Raw genomic sequence first — 22254 nt, forward strand, 5'->3', positions numbered from 1 at the left:
CACCTGCCTTTTCCTCTTGCTCCTGCTGCGCTTGCAAAGGTACTTCTACTCCTTCTGACACAGTGCCACAGCTAAATAGGGTTGTTTTTCACTTCTAGCAGTGGTGCAATGCCAGAGGGAAAAGATGTGCCTATGTAAGTATATTGAGGGGGTTCCTTTTCACTGCAGTGTTGGACTGGGATGAACGCTGTAATGGGGAGGAAACAACCCCCACTCTTCTGCTGATCAAGAGAAGAGTGTGTGTGGGGGGGGTGCCCCCTGTACAATGTGGTGGGTATGTCTTGGCCCCGGGCATGTTCTGTGCTGGCATGCAGCCCTCAGAAGATCTGCCAACCCTCAGTACAGCCCTCTGGTCAAAACTGCTAATCACCCCTGCACCAAACTGCAGCTTTGTGCATGTGAACCTATGTTAAAGTGATAGTTACCACATCACATTACAGAGGAGTGGAAGGAGGCTAGCAAAAGGGAACTTTTTCATCCAAGCAACTTCACCACTGCAGCCATCTGTTCATCAGAGTTGAAGGACCCTCCACCCCACTGTGTTCTATCCCATACCATTCAATAGTCACCCAGTTCACAGGAACAGGTTTTTGTTTTTTGCAGGGGCGGTGGGGGGGGGGTCACCAGACTTCAGTGTGGAGGAAACAATAGCTTGTTTCTACTTGCATTTCTTGGAACCCAAGCCGATAGTCTTGAAAAAAGGATTTCTAAAGTTGTTGAATTGTGTATCAAGCCATTAGTAATGCTTCATCAGGCAGTTGAGACCGATACGAAAGAGGTTTCCCGATACACATGGGATAACTGTGATTTTAAAATCTTCTATGCTTTTACATTGATCCAGTAATGGAGAACCTGTTGACATATTTGTTGATCTCTGGGATCAGCACAACAAACACTGTAAGTCATTTAAAAAATGATTAGAAAAAAGAAAGGATAATTTTTTAGCATAATGAACTTTAAAATGCCCTCTTCCTTTCACACGTGTGCTAGCATCCACATATTTAATTTTCATTGCATCTGAGATTTGCAATTAACATATTCAGAATGCTGGCAATATTTAGCTTTCTGTACTAAACCTTGTTGCGTTGTTATTCTTTCTTTTGTAGGCCAAAGCCCTTGCATGAAATTCCGGCCTTTTACTGTCCTGACAAAAATAAAGTAAACTTCATTCCTAAAAGTGGCTCTGCTTTCTGCCTGGTCAGTATCCTGAAGCCACTTCTTCCCACACAAGATCTTACACTCAAGGGTGCTACTCATAATCTGACCGTCACGCCTGGTATGACACCTGCATTGCTGCAGCCTATTGCCATGGCCTCCATCTCTGCAAGTGCGGTCCAAGAGCGGCTCCCTGGCGGAACAAACAAAATTATACCACAGATGTCGGTGCTGCAGCAGTCTAGACACGGCGAAGAAACTGAAGGATAAACTTGGTTTTGTTAACTTTTAAGAGAACTTTATTGAAGCTAGTTGTGATTATGCCTTCCAAATCACATCTGTTTGCATCATGATTGCTGGCAATTCCATAAACAGGTCATACTAGTATCTTGATCTCCATGACCATGACTGTTAGGCTGGCGTGAGATCTAGGAAAAGGAGTGGCAGAGAAACTGCTATACTTGTCTTGGGAAGGCTCAAATTAAATCTCTGGCCTGCACTTTTTTAAAAAAGCTTTGGTACAATAAAGGGAGACAGGTCATAATGCTTTACAATTTGGGAAGACCAATTTTTCTGATGCTTTACCAATCTTCAATTTTGAAGAAGGAAACATTCAAGACATACCAGCTGTTCCTTGCAAAAGATCTGCAAGGGAGAAACAAGCAAATGGCACTGTAAGAAGTATTAGTTCATACGAATCTTGAGCTTTTTGATGCGTAGCAGGATGACCCCACTTTTCTTGCTACATCATTTCCACTCTTGGGACCAAAGGACTGAATCTTCTCAGCATTCTACGATGTGACCAGCATTCTGTGATGTGACCACATCCTCCTCCCACATATAAGCTTAATCTCCTTCAGACCAAGAAGAGAAGCAATATTGGTACATTACGTGCATTGGGGCGGGAGGTCAAGCACTCACATAGAGGTACCTGTCTGGAAATAGTGTTTTAGAGCACTTCTGCCAATAGTGTAATGACTTGTTCCTAGTGTTGTGTTTCAGAACAATATTCCCTTCTCCCTCCCCCCCCCCCAAAATGCCAACTAACCGTCACATCAGTGCCTCCTGGGACATCTTGGTTTGTTGTGTCGCTTTCAGAATCTAGAATTGCCTTTTGGCCTATACCCCAATCCTATCATGTCTTGCCACTACTATATAAAATGTGTAGTCATATGATCTTGAAATGGCCATGCATGGTTCTTCCTGCTTGTCAAAGTACTGTCTTGTGGGTCTCTTGAGGGTAAAGTTTGTCAGGCATGATGTTTGTTAAAGCAATTTATTTCAGTGGATATAGTCTCCTTTTTTGACTAGCAATATTGTTAGGGTGTTAACCTAAGGATCGTTTGATTCTTTAATATTGGTCTGCAGTTGTGGCCCATTTCATTTCTTTTGTGATCTTTCTAAAAAATAATTGTAATGGTGTAACAATCAAAAATGGGATGGAGTTTCCGTTACTAAATCTGTTTATGAAGGGCAATGAACTAATCTGGTAACGAAAGGAGATTTTACCGAGACTCATTAAACAACTACGAGCTAGAGCAGCTGCTTAAAGGCCACACTTTTCAGATTCCAAAACGCCTCCAAAATGGCAGATTATCCTGGAAGGTAGACTAGTACTTTCAAAGGAGCTATTAGTACAGAATGATTCAAAATTAATTGGTGCCAAGCTGTGCAGTTATAGGAAAGTTACTATTTTTAAGGGAGGCGTTCCTGGTATCTTTAGACTAACGAAAATATTGTAGCATTAGTGTGACCATTCAGTTAGTGTGATTGAAAGGCATAGCAATACTGTTACTGCTGTTCATCTTACTATGTCTATTCATCTCCAGTAACCACTTGTTTGGAGTGGGTCACACCAACATCCGTTTGTTCTTGCATTCATTTTTGCTTGCTTAGTAATACCAGATATACCAGCTCCTACGCTGCTTGGCCTTTTGGTTTCACTCTATGGCTTTTTTTGTTTCAAAAACAAAAACACCTCTCCATACTCAGGGTATACATACCTACCCAGTTTGATGTATACATACCTACCCAGCAAAGTAGGTTCTGGGCTACAATATACTTGTTAGTCTTTAAGGTGCTATAAGACTTTGTTGTTTTTGCTGCAACAGACTAACAAAGCTATGCTTCTGGAACTATTTTTAAAGTGTTACTTCATCATTTTTGTACCTTGGTCCCGTATTGTACTTGCATATCTTTGTTTCTGCCGTGTTCTGCTTACATATTTTGTATTAGCACAGCAAGATTGTCTGATGCCCCCCTCCCCCCCCCCAATTCCTTGATCCTAACTTGCCTGACATATCAAGTCTTCAAACTACTTATTTTGCAGCAAAGACATTACCATTGAGGCAGCTGAGTTCAAGTGTTAAAATCAGGTTTTTCACTCCTTTTTGAAACAGGTAAGGATGAAATGGGAAAACAACATAGTATTTTAAAACTAGGTCAATTGTCAAGCAATGTGTTTCATCAATGTAACTTCTGTGAACGCACAGCCTTATTTTAAATTGAATGTTGTGGCTTTGTGAAACATGGGAAGGTAGGCTCCCTCTGCGTTAGAGGAATCTTTGCATTTAGTTTAAACCCAGTTCCAGTTCTTAAGTTAAACAGCAGCTTATAAGAGACTACATGAAGCTCCTCACTCAATTTTCCCATTGAGTACCTAAGGGCCAAATTACAACTTGGAACGGTATATAAAACATAAGCCTTCAAAACTGAAGTTTCCTATGTCTTCAGAGCAAAAAGTGAGAAACACACTTCAGGCTGGCCTGCAGGTGAATATGAGAAAGCTGACATTTCAGCTTCCATTAAGAAAACAGTATTTAGCCCTTGTAATAATTTGAAATTATTGAAAATTCTGAGGAAATGCAAACCATAAGCAGTTCTTTTTTGGCTACTTAAATGCAGTGAGATGTTCAACTGATCTGTACTAACATATATTAGTCCAGGCCAAGTAATGATTTAAATAAAAATTGCTTACTATTCTTTAACATTCCACTTACAAGTTCTCTCCAAGCCTTGATTTTGCACTCCACTGTCTACTTCTGGGTTGCTTTTACCCCTCTGTGACATTAGAGCAATTCAGCCCATGACTCTTAAGAGAGGCAGAATAGCCAGAGAGGATAGTGTTCATGGAAGAAATCAAAAGCAAAGAAGTTAGGACAAGGAAAAGGTCTAACAGAATAATGAAAATCCAGCTTTAGCTAGTTAGAAATAATGAGATCAAATTCATTATTGCCAGTTGTCAGGATTGCCGAGTGTCTATTAAACTGTAATAGCTATGCCATTTTCCCCCACATACGTGGTGGGTGGGTGTAATAAATATACATACACTGTACATTACATGTACGTTCATGCCATTTGTTAGCATTCTTTTTGCTTCATGTTGTTCTTACACAAGAAAAGGACTCCAGGAAACTTGGAAAACGGGGAACGATCAGCAGTGCATCAAAGATTCACTGCCTCTTTCTCAGTTGCACCTGCAGCGTGGGGGTTGACTTGGAGGGGATTCACCCTCCATTTCCCGCTCCCCCAAACCAGCTTGTATGTGTGGGGAAACAAATCTCCCCTTTCCTTCAAAGCTGCTTAGAGGAGACGGGTGGGGAACGATGCACTCCAAAGTTTTCTTGCCTTCCTCTCTCTTCTAAATGAAGCTACGGGAATAGGGAGACAGTTGTTTTCATCATTTCCCTTGCCTCCCAACCAGGAGTTGACTTGGGGAAGATCAACAGAGGCTACTTCCTTCCCTGTTAGAATTCCAGCTCCTGGTTGGAGATGAGAGAAGTCCAGAAATGTAGAAGCAAAACAGAAATGTCTGCAACCCTGGTGAGAGCAAGAGAGTTACTGCCACTAGCTCCCCACAACACTCCTAAAACTGTCGGGGGGAGGAGAATCTGAGGTCTCGCTACTCATATTGTGTCGTCTTGCCATGTCGTGTTTCCATGGCTTTTCTTTCCGTTGTGGGGAGAGGCTGCAACAAGAGGCGGTTGGGGGGTGGTATGATGGGAAATATGGGGGAAAGCTAACCTAGTGTGACATTTCCTTGTACCTATGAAAATAGGCATTCTGGTTTTGTTTATTTTACTTAATTCAATCTGAGGTGTTGCTGCTGCTTGTTGTAAGTTCTCCATCTGCAAAAAAAGGAACACCAGTAAAATTGTCTTTAAATGGCTATGTTTGTATTCAGGTGTAAACTGTTAGTGACATGAAACGGATCCTTTGGGGGAAGAAATGTATGTGTGGTTTTAGCTAGTTGTTGGTGTGGCTAAATAACACTGTATTGGGCAAGTTTCAAGGTATTGTTGACCATATGCATTTATCACCAAAAACAAAGTTGTTGACCATAATATGCATTTATCACTAAAAACAAAGTTGCAGAGAATTAAGATTGGAGCATCTAAAGGCCTCATCAGTCATGAAAAGTCATATTTCCTTAAACTGATGTACAAGTATATCTCCAGTACTAGGTAATGGAAAGGCAGATTACTTGTGTTGGTAACGAAGCATGAATGTTTTCTTTGATTTCATCTTGTTTGGCTATCAGTGTCCTATTTAGATCTGCAAATGGAAATGAAATGTTCCCCAACATGTATCTTTCCTACCATTCTAATTCTGTCTGGATATTGTGTAACGTGACTTTATCACAGCAGTTCACTGCCAGTGGCACGTGATATATTTCTCTTCCGGGTTCCCCCCTTGCTAGAGACTGGCTGTCCTGTTTTATGCCAGTACTAGGGATAAAGACGTTATGGAGAAATCCACGCCTAATTTGGTAGGTTGTATGGCTAATATGCTATATTTGCAAAGCCAACGATGTTTGTTTATGTAAGACTTTATAAGAATCTTTTCCCTCTCAGTGCACACCAGTGTGTTTGGGCATTTCCTGTTTTTCTATTTTTTATTTTAATTATGTAAGATCTACGTCTGCAAAAAATTCTATTGGATTTTTTTACAAAAAACGTTTTACTCACCTTTATGGGACTCGCACACTTTCAATAAATATTTCAAGTGAAGACTTGTGTGTTTGATTTCCTCTCCACCAGTTTCATAATGAAACATGAGCACTAACATGTGAAGCCAGACTTGCAAATGATGATCAACAGAGACATATATTTTGGAAGTTCTTACCACACCCACTGGAAATCTTCATTCCATTTATCTGAAATTGCCAAAGGTTGTTTTACAGCAAACATCTCCAGCTAATTGGCACTGCCTCTATTAAAGATTACTTAATTTGAAGAAGGGCTTGCCTTTGCACACACACCCCTCTCTGTTTGTGTTCTAGAGCCAGGGTATCAGTGGATAATAGTGTCCCAAGAGTTCTTGAGTCAAATCCTAGCTCTCACAGAAACTCTAGATTACTTTGTGCCATTTTTTCCCCCTTTCCTACAAAATAGACCAAGCTGCTTTATAGAGTTGTGGGGATTGCAGTATTGATGGTGCATAAATGCTAAGATTATATTAATGTTACTGTGTCCAATAAAGGGCATATTCTGAAGGTGACACGTCATTTGAGTTGCATATTAAGTAAAACATATTTCTAGAACAAAAATAGAAAATTCCGAGGCCAAAATAGAAGTGGATACTCCTTGGCAGACACTGGAGGTTCCCAGACCACAGTTTTGAGATCCATCCAGATTATTTGCCAAGTTATTCCCCTGAGATGTTAGAGCAGGGTGATGTCTACAATTTGGGGTGTACAAAGAACCCTTCCTCTGGCTCCTTGCGCACAGGGCCTTTCTCTCTGTGGGTGGGTCCTGGACGGCTGTGTGCACTTTCTGCGTGTTCCTGCCCAGCATAGGAGCCAACTCCTAGGGGCAGGGGTCCCTTCAGCCCCCCAGTAAAAAATTGGGAGGGGCTGCCCTCCAAAAGTTGATGGGTATTGACACTGAGATGGTGTGCGCATGCGCTGCATCATGTGATCAGTTATGTGGGAAGGAGCTTACCTGCCCCCCTCCAATATTTTACTCAAGTTGGCACCCCTGCCGCCCAGCGAGTTGGGTGGATGCTGTGTGGTGTGTGTGCTGTGTCCTCATTTCCTGTTATGTTTTGAAACAGTGGTTGCGAAGAGGATGAGGGGCTTCAAATCCCCTCCTGGAGGACTGACTGTCTAGGGATTGGCAGGAGTGGTGTTCGCTCTGGTGCTGGAGCTCCTGGTGTGGGTGTGCTATGGCATCGGGGTGGGGTGCTGATGATGTTGGTTGTTGGGGTGATGAGTGTTCAGACCTCTGGGCTCTCACTTGTGGGGTGCCTCAGGGTTCCGTCCTCTCCCCCATGCTTTTTAATATCTATATGAAGCCGCTGGGAGAGAAAATGGGGGTTTGGGCTGGGTGTTCATCAGTATGCAGATGATACCCAGCTCCACCTCTCTTTTAAATCAGAACCAGTGAAGGTGGTGAAGGTCCTGTGTGAGTGCCTGGAGGCAGTTGGAGGATGGATGGCAGCTAACAGATTGAGGTTGAATCCTGACAAGACAAAAGTACTGTTTTTGGGGGACGGGGTGGGCAGGTATGGGGGACTCCCTGGTCCTGAATGGGGTAACTGTGCCCCTGAAGGACCAGGTGCGCAGCCTGGGAGTCATTTTGGACTCACAGCTGTCCATGGAGGCACAGGTTAATTCTGTGTCCAGGGCAGCTGTCTACCAGCTCTACCTCATACGCAGGCTGAGACGCTACCTGTCCGCAGGCTGTCTCGCCAGAATGGTGCATGCTCTAGTTATCTCCCGCTTGGACTACTGCAATGCACTCTATGTGGGGCTACGTTTGAAGATGATCCGGAAACTGCAATTAATCCAGAATGTGGCAGCTAGGCTGGTGACTGGGAGTGGCCGCCGAGACCGTATAACACCGGTCTTGAAAGACCTACATTGGCTCCCAGTACATTTCCAAGCACAATTCAAAGTGTTGGTGCTGACCTTTAAAGCCCTAAACGGCCTCTGTCCTGTATACCTGAAGGAGCGTCTCCACCCCCATCATTTAGCCCAGACACAGATCCAGCGCCAAGGGCCTCTTGCCGGCTCCCTCATTGTGATAAGTGAGGTTACAGGGAACCAGACAGAGGGCCTTCTCGGTAGTGGCGCCTGCCCTGTGGAACGCCCTCCCAGCAGATGTCAAGGCAATAAATAACTATTTTACTTTTAAAAGACAACTGAAGGCAGCCCTCTTTAGGGAAGTTTTTAATGTCTGATGCTGTACTGTTTTTAATATTCAGTTGGAAGCCGCCCAGAGTGGCTGGGGAAACTCAGCCAGATGGGCGGGGTATAAATAAATTATTATTATTATGCAGTTGGGTGTGTGCTGAGGACATGCCCTTGTCTTTGTGAATTCATTCGCTCCTTCCATGTAGGCGTGTCACCGCTGATGCAGTCCCTGATTGGTTGTTGCCACTGGTGGTGTTTCCAGGGCCAGTGGAGGCGTGTCTGACATTTTCACTTCGTTTTCTTTGCTTTCTGGCGAGTTTCCCTGGTCTTCGTGGCTGACGGCATATAGAATGCAGTGGCTTTTCTGTCCCTCCCCACCCACCACCCTGGGTAATTAGAGTATAGGACTGCTCTGCCCGAGAACCAAATAAAAGAAACCAGACATCAAAACAACAGAAATGAGACATGCCATATTGCTACCTTGTTTACTGTCTGCATGTAAGAGATTTGCTATAATGCTGGCATAGATTAAGAGGAGCAAAGGCTTAACCCAACACTCTGAGTAGTCAACTCTTAACAGCATGCCTATTCCATAATTCTGCAAATCCCCTCTAATCCTTTTTCTGCCTATCTGTGGAAGAAATCTGACGAACAAATGATTGCACCCCATTTAGATATAAAGTGGCTTGTTCTGTATGAGAAACTGGCATCTGCGTTTCGGAAGACATCTCTGAATTCTGCCAGCCACTTAGTCTACCTTTGTCCTTAACGTTGGTTTGGAAACGATGGCAGTGACGGCGCCAAATGGAGAGTAATAAGAATCTACATTCAAGGCCAGCTCCCATATATTTTTTAAAGTGCTGTGTCCTGTGCTTTTAAAAAGAATGTTTGCATTTAATTGGAAACAGTTTGTTTTTGTTATTCTTAAAAGCCTCTGAGTTTTAGTATTTTGCCTTCTTCCTAAATGCAAAACGACAGGCAAGAGCTAAACCCCCTAGATCGGAATTGTACTGAAAATAATATACAAATAACAATGCAATCCTTTGCATATGTACCTGGAGTAAGCAGCACTGAAATCAGTGGTATTTCTCAGTAAATTTGCATAGGATTGTACTTCACATGTGCTTAGGGTGAGCATCTGCACTGCAAGGGAAATTGATGTAATGTACGTTCAATTAATTCCATGAAACATTCTCTCTTTCCCTCATATACACAGATAGCAAAACTTTTTCGGACCTCCATATACTACAATACTCCACATTCATGCTTTAAAAGCTCCCAGAGCTATGGATTGTATATGTTTGCGCGTTCTTCTCAATTGATCTGATGTGGCAGAATGACAATCTCCCTGCTCCTCACACCGCCCCATGTGCCAAGGACTGGTATAATATTTGGTCCCCAAAGCCCCTTACCAATCTGGGCTGGTAAGGCCACCAATTTGAGTAGCGCTGAACTAGATCACTAAGAATGAAGTCCTAACAGAGTCACAGAGCCATTTCATAGTCACTCCCTCTTCCCAGGGAACTCAGGGAATAGGGGGTCTCTGAACAACTCTCAGCACCTTAACAAGCAGCAATTCCCAGGATGAGGTCTATATCTCGCAGTAAGCAAAAGACTGCAAAGAGCCCCAGAAAAGGATGTGCTGTACTTCAGAAGCCCAAAGAAAGTGATATAAAACGGTTCCCTTACAGGCACACTCCAAGTGGAGGAGTCTTTCTACTCACTCATATAAGGGATGTTAAAACGTAGCTGGGAAAGTTTTTATTCATAGAAGTATAATTTTTCATATCATCACATCTAGCTTTGCAAACAGCAATAGTCTCTTATCTTCCCAAAAATCCTTTAATATAGCATACTATATAATGAAGAAGAATGGGACCAGAATTCCACAAAAGCAGCCAGGAAGTTTACATAGATAAGATGTGACACTAAACTAGGTCTAAATGCAAAACTTGAATGGAAATGTAACCATATTTGACAACAATAATCAACAAGTCTGTTGCAGAATAATACTATGATGTTTCTACTTTCAAACAATATTTATTACACTAATTGATTACCAGAATAACTAGCGAAATATATTTTTTTCTAATTAAAGGACACTTCGTGCTTTCTAAAAGTACTCACCAAATTATGACAATTTATATGAGATGGTTCTGTAACATTTTTTATTAAACTGCAAGCAATCACAAGTAGAAGAATGAGCTACCAATTTAAATTCAAAAGGCGCATGTCTCTAAATAGAATATATCTTTAAATATGAAGCATTATGTATCTGTTAACATTTCCCTATATATAGAGGGGAGCTATACCGTTCATTGATTATTTAGAAATCAGTTTCCAAATAATGAACTTGTATAACAGATGAAAGCAGACTCAGTACTAGGTATGTTTGCTTTCTTAAGCGATGCAAATAATTGATCAGTACTGTGGAAAACAGATTGCCAATACAGGCAACCAATGCAGGGTTCTGGTGCTTTAAAATTCTTTTTCTAAGATAGGCGGTACATCAGCAGACAGCCCTTTGTAACATCAAAAGCATGTTCAGGAGGGACAACAGAGACCCGAGAAGTGGCCAGCAAGTTTTCTCTCTGTGGTGTTTCTAGATGGGGGCAACATGAATTTGGAACTCTTCAGAGAAAAAAGCAACAAGGAAACTTTGGCCGGGAAGCATTTAACTTCACTTTTCTATCCTAATTATCCTCCAGATGCACCTTTTCCAGGTTATAAAGGGCTTGCGGCACTCTAGTTGGACCTCTTAGCATAACTGATCTTCAGTAGCTGCAAGATACTTGACTTATTTATCTATCCTTCACAGGTACTTTAAAAATAGCTTATATATGCAATATAGGGATTTTTACAATGTACTGGGCATTTTGAAAAAGGTTTGGAAAACTATGATGAGATATGCATATAACTGTATTGTCTACACTGCTTGTCCTTCAAGAACAGATGAAATATAAGAAGGCAAAAGTCCAAGAAGTGATTAAGCAAAAATATGCGCCAAGGACTTAACGTAAGGAACACTAATTATCTATCTGTAATGGTAAAGATAATATAGTTTGCCCAGCTTCCTAAAACTTTCATTTATTGAATTTATGGGTGAAATCCTAATTAATTGTGTTGTAAGACATTTCTGCAGTAGTAATTAGTAAAGTTTTATAGCATTGGAAATGATCATGAAATCAAGAAACATAGGTGGTCTTTACACTCCTGATATTCATGGACAACATGGATGTTCTTTGTCTGCGATTATGTCTGCAACCGTGTCTTAAGGCAGTGTTTCCCAACCTTTTTTGGGCAAAGGCACACTTGTTTCATGGAAAAAATCTCGAGGCACACCACCATGCCAGATGGGGAAAGGTCACTTTTTACTTATGTAAAAAAATAATAAAAAAATAGTAACAGCATAGAAGGTAGAGAAGGTAGGACTCGAACCAGTGGATTCACGTTACAATAAAGATTTTGACTAAACATGGGAAAGAACTTTCTGCTGGTAAGGGCTGTTCAACAGGGGAATGGTCTCCCTCGGGAGGTTTTTCCCTTCTTGGAGGTTTTTAAGCAGAGGTGGGATGTCTGTCTGCCATGGATGCTATGGCTGAGATTCCTGCACTGCAGGGGTTGTACAGTACTGGATAGCCCTGGGGATCCCTTCCAACTCTACGATTCTATTAGGATCCCTTTTATAAAAGAGAGAACTTTAATGGCACGGCCATTATTTATTTCGGCTTCTCCCAACGGGGCCACGAAGGATCAGAAAAGCTGAAGAAGAGACCCTTCCTCAGAGGAGGCGGGAGACCACCGGACCCGCCGAGGAGGGGAATCCGGCCGCCTTTCCCTCCAGAGCTTCGCCTTTTGCCCCGGCCAAGTTGCGCCGAGGGCGCCTTGCGGGCTCTGCGTGGCTTCAGGCGGAGCCTAGGAGCCACTTCCCAGCCTGGAGGGCAGGCTGTGCGCGGACCCCGCCACTCTCGGGGCGCGATCCAGACCCGGCTGCCTTCCATGGCCAGCAGAGGTAGGCCGCCGGCTTCTAACCCGGCGGAACTGGGGCGTCCCGGGCGCAGCGCCGCGCTCCCCGCTCCTCCCGCCCCGCCCCCTTCTCCCGGGTGCCCCCTCCCTCCTTTGTTCTCCGGAGCCCCGCCTCCCCCTCTGCCCCAGCTCGCCTATTGGCTCACGCAGCCGCCACTCAGGTGGGGGCCCGCTTTGGCCCCGCTCCCCGGCCGCCGAGAGAGAGTTGGAGCGTGCGGGGCTGGGCTGGGCGGCCGGGCGTCTCCTTCCCTGCGCTGCTTCGGCCGCATCTGCAGCCGCCGCGGGACCAGGCGGGAGGCCAGTCATGCCCAGACACTGCCAGCCGCTTGGAAGGAGCCGTCGCTCCGCCGGGCAGCGCCTGCCTGCGCGCCCCTCGCTCCCTGCGCCGAGGATGGCGGGGGCGCCGGGCGCAAGGCAGCGCCGGGGCTGCTGGGCAAGCGGCAGATGCTGATGCAGTTTGGGGAATTCCTGTCACAGGGAGCAAGGCAGAAGCGGATGACGGGGCACGTTCCCCGGGGGAGCGGGGCCGGAGGATTAGCCCGACTCGCCCGCCTCCCTCCCACGGCACACTAGGCAACGTCCGGCGGCACACTAGTGTGCCGCGGAACACTGGTTGGGAAACACTGTCTTAAGGTCTCTCTTGGAAGGACATGGTAGTTTCATACCAAAGTAGTTTTATGTTCATGTTCATGCAGTAAGGAGATCATCATCCGAGCGTCCAACAGCATCTGGATTTGAAAGAGGGTCCAAGTCTGCAAAGGCACTAAACCAGGCTGACATGTCTTGGCTACTAGTCTTCTCCACAGCTGAAATACAGGTAAAAGAAACCGATTTCATTGTTTGACCTAGACCAGGCATGTCCAAAGTCTGTTTTGAGGGTTTCATCTGGCCCTTGTGGCAGTTTATCTATTGGGATCAAATCCTAAAAAAAATCAACAACTTAGGGGTAAAAATTATCTTAGAAAAAGATCGGCCCTCACGCATGTTCACTTCATCAAATCTGGCCCTTTTTGAAGAATGGACACCCCTGACCTACACAGAGCTTTTAAGAAATATTTTTTACTGCTCAGACATTTTCTTCCTTCATCTTAATTAATGAGTGGCTTGGTGATTTTTACTTTTTTTACTGTATCCTTTTAAGCCACTTAGAAACAATAGTTGTTAATTTAAAAAAAACTATTTAATAAACAGACAAGTATTCCTAACAATCAAGGTCAATGGACAGTAAAACAAGTTGTCTGGTTAGTACTGCAAGCATTACATATAATTCAGTTACTTTTCCTTGGGAATTTTATTTATATAATGAAGCTACTGTGGCTGCCATTTAAAGTGGAAGACCAGAATGGGGTTAGAGGGGCTTTTTTTTCTACTGGACACTGCCCTGTCCCAACGATGGTTTCACCTCATGCTCAGTGTGTGTGGGGGGGGGGGGGAATCCGCATTTGTATCTCTCCCTCAAACTTGCCTTTACAGCTTCTGTTTAAAGAGCTGATTTCTCACCCAGGGGAATCAGAGTACATTACGGTTGTCAGGATTACTTTCCTTTTCAGAAGCTAAGGTGAAGGTAAAGGGACCCCTGACCATTAGGTCCAGTTGTGGCCGACTCTGGGGTTGCGGTGCTCATCTCATTTTATTGGCCAAGGGAGCCGGCGTACAGCTTCTGGGTCATGTGGCCAGCATGACTAAGCCACTTCTGGCGAACCCGAGCAGCGCATGGAAACGCTGTTTACCTTCCCGCCAGAGTACCTATTTATCTACTTGCACTTTGACGTGCTTTCGAACTGCTAGGTTGGCAGGAGCAGCGACCGAGCAACGGGAGCTCACCCCGTCGCGGGGATTCGAACCGCCGATCTTCTGATTGGCAAGTCCTAGGCTCTGTGGTTTAACCCAGTGCCACCCGCGTCCCTCTACATTGCACAAAATGAACATGCACACCCCACAAAAGGATTTGTGTGAAATATATCACTTACACTTTTGTGGCATCTTTGGTGAGGTTTGTGAAGGTCCTTGCTGCTTCTCAGGCTCTGGTTTGGAGAAAGGGTCTAGAAATTCTGACTGTGCGATCCAACCTCCGGGAGGGGAAAACAGGAAGATCGTCTTAATTTGACACAGTACCACTTAACACACGCTGCTCCATTCACGACTAAACCCAGATAACGATTAATTTCTTAATGCTTACAGCTGTTCAGGTAAGCCCACCTCTACACCATCAATAATAACTATGGCAAAAGTTTAGATTTGGGGGACTAGCAAATATTCAAGGAACAGAAGGTGCATGCCTGCCAAGTGTCACGGTGGCAGGGGGAAGGGGGACATGCTAATATTTCGCATGAGATCGCAGTGGCCATTTTGGGTGATGCACTCTCACCCCGACAGGGGTTTGGTGGGTCATGTGACTCTCTTTTTTTTTTTTTTAAATATTTTTATTGGGTTTTCACATTTTATATAAACACAAACAACACACCGAAACAAACATAAAAAACAACAAACATGTATAGTTCCCGAAAATCTTATTTTCTAACCCTAGTCCTTGACTTCCCCCCACCCCCTCCCCTGCATCCCTATTCCCAAACTTATGTCAGCAAGTTGGCATTTCTTCCATCTTAATATTAGTCCTTTTATAAAAAGCAAAAATAAATTTTCCCTAAGTTGGAACCCAATTCTCTTCCCTCGATTTCTCATTTTTTCTTACATAATTTTCTTAATACTAAACCCCCTGGTCTTGAGTGTTGTTTAAATTTGATTCTTCCCTCCCTCCCCTCCCCGCTTTGCGTCCTTTCCCAAGACATGTCCAAATTAACAGTTTTTAGCCTGGATTCCGGATATCCGAGGCTCTCAATTCTCTTTTAGCCCCTCTCCGCCGGTTTTGTTGGTAGTCCTTTTTGTCTATCATCGAGTCTCGAAAGATTTTCTTAACAATCAATCCAATCAGTCCATAGTCTCTTCCCATATTTAAAGGCAACTGCTGAGGAATTTCCACAAGGCCTAAGTCTTGCTGATAGTCAAAATCAAAGTCTATGTGGAGGCCCCAATTGTACTTCTTTATTTCGAGCTCCTGAATTCCATAAAGTCCCAGGGCCTCCACTTTCATCTTCTGTATCTTTCGTAGGCTTAAAATGGATTTAATCCAATAGTCTCCTTGCTTGTGTTCTCCAGATGTCAGCTTCTGGTTAGTACTTTCCCAGATAACTTGTTCTCTTTCTTGTTTTGTCTTCTCCTCTTCTTTGTTTATTGTTTCAAATTCAGCTGTGGGTTCTTTCTCACTCAGGCCTTCATTACTTTCAGCAGAACTACTTGTTTCCAAATCCAAGGTCGTCAACTGTTTACTCATAGCTGTAGTCTGCTCCTGTAGGGTTCCCACCAGTGAGAACATTCTTTCGATTTCTCTCAGTATCTTTCCACCCACAGCCATTGTAATTCCACAGAATTCCCCCTAGAGGGAATCTGGTTACTGAGTAACCTTTTCTCCAACAATCCTCTGTCCTATTATTGTTTCTTTGTTTCTCAAAATTTTAGTTCAATTGTAACTCCTTTTAATCCGGAGAGGTCTTAAACAGCAATTTTTTTCACTATTAATAGTCCATTTGACAGCTTTTGACAGCTGTCAAATTCTGCTCCTCTATACAGGCTCCAAAGCAGGTCGCTCCCGGGCCCGGGAGGGAGGGTTGTTTACCACAAAACAAAGACTCTTCCAACACTCCACTCTCCTGCTCAAATTTACCTTTCTAAATCTTGGAAGTTACTGTCTTTTTAGAACTCACCCTTTACAGGGTGGGCACTCCAGCTTAGTTCTTATTTCGTTGCTCTGGATCGTCTGCAAGGGGGGGTGTGGGGACTTCCTTTTAGCACACCCCCCGGTCGTCTCAAATTCAAAAGGTAAAAGTTTTAAAGTTCAGTTCCAAATTACTCACGGGTTCTTTTTTCAGTCCGAATTTCAAGGAAGGAAGTCAGCGCTCTCCAGTTATGGCTCGCGGCTTCGCTCAGCGGCGGTAGCGGTCGACTCTCAGTGCCACGCCGTCCCCTGTATCCCCTCCGTAGCCTTTAAAAAGGCTCATTGCGAATCAGGGGGGGCGCTTAAGGCACCCGCCGAGTCTTCAGTCCGCAGGCTTCCGCGCCTGCGGTTTTTAAGGGTCCCCGTGTCGCCGGCACGGCAAAGACCCATCCACCGCTGAGCCGATTCCCTCCGGAGCTCGGAGGGAATCCGCCATTTCCCGATCGCGCCAACCCGGAAGTCTCGGGGTCATGTGACTCTCCTGGGAGCACATCCCAGAAGATGCATGTCCTGGTTTTTTTACCTGAAAAAGTTGTATGGTATGCAGGTGTCAATTATGTAGGCAATCTGAGTCAGTAAACTTTTAAAATATATATATGTACATATCTATCACCACCTCTCTTCCCCATAACTTTCTCCATGTAATCCCACATCTAAGTGCCTCCCTGATGTTTCTGTTCGGGTGCATTATCATGCTCAATATGTCCAAGATCATACTTTTAATCTTTTCTCCCACGCCCTTCTCTGTTCATTGACACTCTTTATCCATTGACATCACCAGTTGACAGTCACATGGCCTTAGTATTTATCATTAGCTTCACTGTCTTGTTCATTCCCCTCATTCAATCCATTGCTAAATCATGTTTCTCCTCCATTTATGTTACTAAAAAACTGCCTTTCCTAATACTTACTATGAAGGCCAAAATCGAGGAGCTGTGAAGGCAGAAATACAGATGCGTGAGTTAGGGATTTTGCCTCTGTTGCAGGTTCCTGAACAGGGAGATCCATGAAGGGACATTCCTGAATAATATTTCCTCTGCTTGAAGAACTGGGGCTTGATAAATTCTCCAGGAAAGAAAAATCTCTCTCAAAATCTTCTTCCAAAGAATCTGTTGGAAATTCTGAAATAAATGTAAAATAAAAAGATGATGGTAAAGGAATAGCAGCCTATTTCTTCCCCTTGGGCCTACTTTTGCCTCGAAAAGTTATTTAGCAATACAGTCATTCTTTGTTCTCAAGTATATCAATATACAATAACATACCACAAATGATCTCTAATTTGCATAGCTCTCCAGTGATTGCACAATGTGATTCTAGAGCTGGACCTGAGAAACTTGCCACATAAGTAAAGTCTTCCCTCCTAGCCAGTAGCAAAGACTGCACAAGGTCATTTTAAAAATGAAAATCCTGAAACTTGGCTGTTTCAGAAAGAAGTGGGAGATAGATACACACACCTGCTTTTACAACTAGTTGACAGAGTGTTTTGTTAGTTTTGTAAAAGAATTTGGGCACAGAATTAGTTGCTACATGTTGACTGGAGTGAGAAGTGTGGTGGCTGAGATAAATTGAACTTTCTACTTCTTACACAACTTACCACCAAAGGTTGTTACTGCCAAGGCATTGTAGTTAATGAAGTCTTGCAGAGTGATATAGGGATGGAAAAGTCCTGGTACGTAAGAATTCGAAATACTTGATGGCTTGGTTATCATCTACACGTTTCCCAAATACATTTCTCCAATATTAGTGCCATGAAAACAAACTGACAGGCTAATTGAATAGGTTGTAAAGTGACTCCGGGTGGCGCTGTGGCTTAAACCACAGAGCCTAGGACTTGCCAATCAGAAGGTCGGCAGTTTGAATCCCCGCAATGGGGTGAGCTCCCATTGTTCGGTCCCTGCTCCTGCCAACCTAGCAGTTCGAAAGCATGTCAGAGTGCAAGTAGATAAATAGGTAGCACTCCGGCGGGAAGGTAAATGGCGTTTCCATGCGCTGCTCTGGTTCACCAGAAGTGGCTTAGTCATGCTGGCCACATGACCCGGAAGCTGTACGCCGGCTCCCTTGGCCAATAAAGCGAGATGAGCGCCGCAACCCCAGGGTCAGTCACGACTGGACCTAATGGTCAGGAGTCCCTTTACCTTTACTAAAGTGACTCCCTTATTTCAAACCCTGAGAGAACTTTCAACAGCAAGATCAGTTCTTCTAGATCAGTTGCTTAAAAGATGAAAGCTATTTAGCACACCTATGAAGAAAAGTACAGCCTTCAAACGTGCCTCAGCCTGTAGGCAACTCGGGTCTAGTCTGCATGGAGCTAGCTTGTGGCATGCAAGTTTCTCAGGTTCAGCGCTGTGTTTGCCAGCCTCAGTCACTGGCAGATGCCGTAGCTGGAAGAGAGCTGCTTTTAGGGTATAAGCCTGTCTTTGTGTGTGCTATTTGGCTTGCGGCCTCAACAGCTGAGGATGCAGCAAACGCTATGGAATGGCCTTTGGCAAAGCCACTTTGCCTCCTGTGCTTCAGGAAGACGAAAACGAACTGGTAGCAAGGAAAGGGAAATGGGCTGGATAATGCCTGGACAATCCTACATTCATGAAAAGAAGAGGGTTCAGAACCCAAGTAAGATATAATGACTGTGCCTGAGTTCTCGGCAAAGAGGGCTGGGTGTGGCGAGACAGAGGGAGGATGTTTTGTGAGCCAGCTGCTGTCCAGTGTAAATGAATATTAGAGGTGTTTTTTCCCCTAATCAAGAATGATCTACCACTCCTCTGCCCCTATTCAGGTACTCTCCTATTCATGACTGCTTTATTTTCAATCATCCAGAAGCGGATGCTGTTCCACATCAACACAGCTGATAGCTTCTACTACTTTTGTAAAACATTGTGCTTAAAGACTGCAAGCTTGCAGATACTTAATTGGCTTAGGATTTTATTTATGTTAAGTGATGAATTAATATGTTTAATTCCATAAGGTGAAGATTTAAGGATGTTAATGTTTAAGTTAAATTTCATAAAAATTGGGATTTGGAAAACCATTAAAAGGACATGCAATGAAATTCAACCAAGGGGAAGCGAGGAAGTCACTTAACAAAGTTAATAAGTGTAATTTTCAATAAGGCTATGATTTATGTTTGTTTGTCTTGTGTGTGTGTTTGTTTGTTTGTTTATAATATTGTGAAAACCAATAATTTTTTTTGGAAAAAATAATAATTAAGGTAGCTATGGCTGGGCCAAACAAAAAACAGCTCAGTAGTGTTCTAGGCAGCATTCCTACTGCCGCTATAAATTATAGTGTAATAGCAGCAGCTGTAGTACTTTTCTGCTAAGTTCAGGGCAGCTGGGCCACTAAAACTTAAGTGACAGAGGGGGAAGTGGAGAGGATTGCAAGTGGTTACTCAGCAACCATAGAGGCATCTACTAATACTTCCTGTTAACTGAGAAACGACAGGGAATGACTGCTTGGTTGTCTAGCAACCGCATGAAAATTACCCGTATTTCCTAGTCCCTTTTCCAACTTAAACTCAGCGAGCCTGAAGCCAGCTGGTAAGTTGCAAGACAGCTGCTAGTGTGATGGGATTCCTCAGGTCAAGAGGAGCAAGAGAGGTTGGCGGATGTTATAAATGTGGAGTTGATAGTGGAGACCAAAAGGCCACACTAATTCATTAAGAGATAGTAAAAAGAAAGAGAGGCTTAAAACCACAGAAGAGAAGACAGTCCACTAATTCACTCCTTTAAAGAATATGCAAAAAAAGAAAAGGAAAAAGAATTGAGGCAGAATTGTAGAGAATGCAACCAGTGGTGTAGCGTGGGGGTGCAGGGGGGGCCGGTGGCACCGGGCGCAACATCTGGGGGTTAGGGTTAGGGGGCGCAAATCCACGGGTTAGGGGGCGCAAATTACTTGCCTTGCCCCGGGTGCTGACAGCCCACGCTACGCCACTGAATGCAACTAAAAAGATCGCAAAAGGTATTAATGAATTCAGCAAATTGTTGTTAAAACAATGGGGCATTAGAGAACATGGTGTCTACCTCTGTCCCCCCCACCCATCATCATATTTACTATATGAAGCAAGCTGTATAGCCCAGGCACCCAGTATCAAATGAAAAATGCAATCACACTGTCCTTAACGCATCACAATACAGCTATTTTCTGTACACAGAGAATGCCATTGTGAAAGGAAAGTGTTAATATATTAATTTTCTATTATTTTAGATAGCTATTATAATGTTTCATACAAACCATCTTGACATTTTATTGCAATCAAGCAGCATATATTTTGTTAAATGAATAAATGTATAAAATGAAGCATTAATTTTTTTGCAGATTGAGAATTATTACCTTTTTCAGGGATGCATGGATCAGCAGATTTGCTCATCTGACAGAGGTTCTCTTTTGTTTCATCTGACCCTGGATTACCAGAAGAAAATACCGTTGGAAATACTTGTATCAAATATGAAAGTATAAATCACAAGCAGAAATTTCTAAATAATCTATCTGGTTCAACACTGTCCATTATAATACTGCTTATGGTGTTACATCATCTCAGTGAATGTACTACTATAGTGCAACAAATAAAATCAGACACAAAAATACCAGTAAAAGCTTCATATTGTGGGATGTAATTAACTAAGTCATACTCGGAGTAGACCCGCTGAAATCAATGGGCCTAAGTTAGTCAAGTCCCTGATTTAAATATGTCTAATGGGTATGACTTAATTGGATATAGCTCTTAGTATTTAATAGTTTTGTCCTTGCAACCTTGGGAAACAAATCTTTACATTCACTTTATCGCTCAGAATATTCCACGCTCCATCCTTATATCTACATATTATACCCACCGCATCCCTATCCCGTTTTTCAATTTTATCACATGTAACTTATACTGCAATCCAATGCTTGTCTGTCTAGAAGTAAATCTATTGAGTTTTATAGTACTTATGTCCAGGTAAGTGGGTATAGGATTGCAGCCTTAGATAAGCCAAAAAGAACATTCTATTTTGTCTAAAGGCATAGGGCTGTATTCAATGTAGCAATAAGCTTTTCCGTTTTTAGCGTTTTCTATTTCATATATGTTTTTGTATTTTAATCTGTAAACTGCCTAGAGTACCGGACTGGGGAAAAGGTGGGATATAAATGTAAATTTAATAATAATATAATAGGAGTGCATTTTGCCTGCTTTGGCTTGTGTGCCGAGTAAGATTGTCTTCCATAAACACAGTTTTAACAATGAGTCCATAAGTGACTGTGGAGGCCAATTCTGGATCCACACGTCCTTCCACAGTGGGGACATTGGTGGGAGTTGATCATGGTGAGGGTTTGCCAAGCATGCCTTCCTCTTAGCACATTTCTCCCTTGTGTCCTGAGTTCGAGTGTCTCCAAAGCCCATGACACCTTTGGTACAGGCTGTTCTCCAGTTGGAGCGCTCGTAGGGCAGTGTTTCCCAACTGTTGGTGTTTATACTACATATTTTTAGATTTGCCTTGAGACAGTCTTTAAACCTCTTTTAGCTGACGGGTGGTGTAAGTGTACCTTGCTCAAGGAGTGGACAGTAGTTTCTATTCAATGGAAATCGCTTCTCCCTCCCAGCACTGCCCTTTGAACCTCCAAAAACCAAAGGCTCAAACAGCAGGGTGAGGCTCTTTCAAAGCCCTTTGTTAAACATCCCTGCTCTCCTCTTCAAACCTCTGGTTTTTGGAGGTTTAAGCAGCAGCACAGGGAACTTACAAAGGGCTATGGTGTCAGGTGACTGACAGGTGTGCAATTTCACTCACCTGCAAACTTTTGCCCATAAGGGCCATTAAGATCTGGCCCACTGGTCAGAAAAGGCTCCCTACCACTTCTAAATGTAGCCCTGGACCAGGGTATCTGAGAAGCTGCCTTTCCCGCTACGCACATCCTTATCACTTAGATTTGTGGATAATTTGGTGATGGTGCTGCATGATCCTGCAGTAAACCGTACTGTGACTCAAGTAATAATAATAATAATATAATAATAAATTTTATTTATTATTTATTATTATTATAAGTACATGCTTTTATCTATGATAGCCTAGTTCTTTTGACTTCTTAGACTAGCTTATTTCTTGAAATATACTCGGAGTCGAGAGTGGATTTCATGCTCTTTATTCAGCTCATAGTGGTGAGGAGGAAATGGAAGTCCCCCCAAAATATCTGCTTT

At 43.3% G+C, this 22254-nt stretch overlaps 2 protein-coding genes across 2 annotated transcripts in view; one reads left to right on the top strand and one right to left on the bottom strand.

Annotated features, from left to right (window-relative positions):
- FAM117B (family with sequence similarity 117 member B) overlaps nt 1–6164 on the top strand; it is a 33651-nt gene extending 27487 nt beyond the window's left edge. Inside the window, exon 8 of the mRNA XM_081172558.1 lies at nt 1107–6164. Coding sequence (XP_081028684.1) covers nt 1107–1425 — 319 coding nt within the window. The 3' untranslated portion in view covers nt 1426–6164. The remainder of the gene's footprint in view (nt 1–1106) is intronic.
- Nucleotides 6165–12973: 6809 nt separating this feature from the next.
- ICA1L (islet cell autoantigen 1 like) overlaps nt 12974–22254 on the bottom strand; it is a 28963-nt gene continuing 19682 nt past the window's right edge. Inside the window, exons 9-12 of the mRNA XM_081183262.1 lie at nt 20415–20483; nt 17000–17209; nt 14287–14385; nt 12974–13122 (exon numbers count right to left, since the gene is read on the bottom strand). Of these exons, the coding sequence (XP_081039388.1) occupies nt 13004–13122; nt 14287–14385; nt 17000–17209; nt 20415–20483 (497 nt within the window). The 3' untranslated portion in view covers nt 12974–13003. The remainder of the gene's footprint in view (nt 13123–14286; nt 14386–16999; nt 17210–20414; nt 20484–22254) is intronic.

The sequence above is a fragment of the Podarcis bocagei genome (assembly GCF_964188305.1).
Source record: "Podarcis bocagei genome assembly, chromosome: 1".
Taxonomy (NCBI): Eukaryota; Metazoa; Chordata; class Lepidosauria; order Squamata; family Lacertidae; genus Podarcis; species Podarcis bocagei.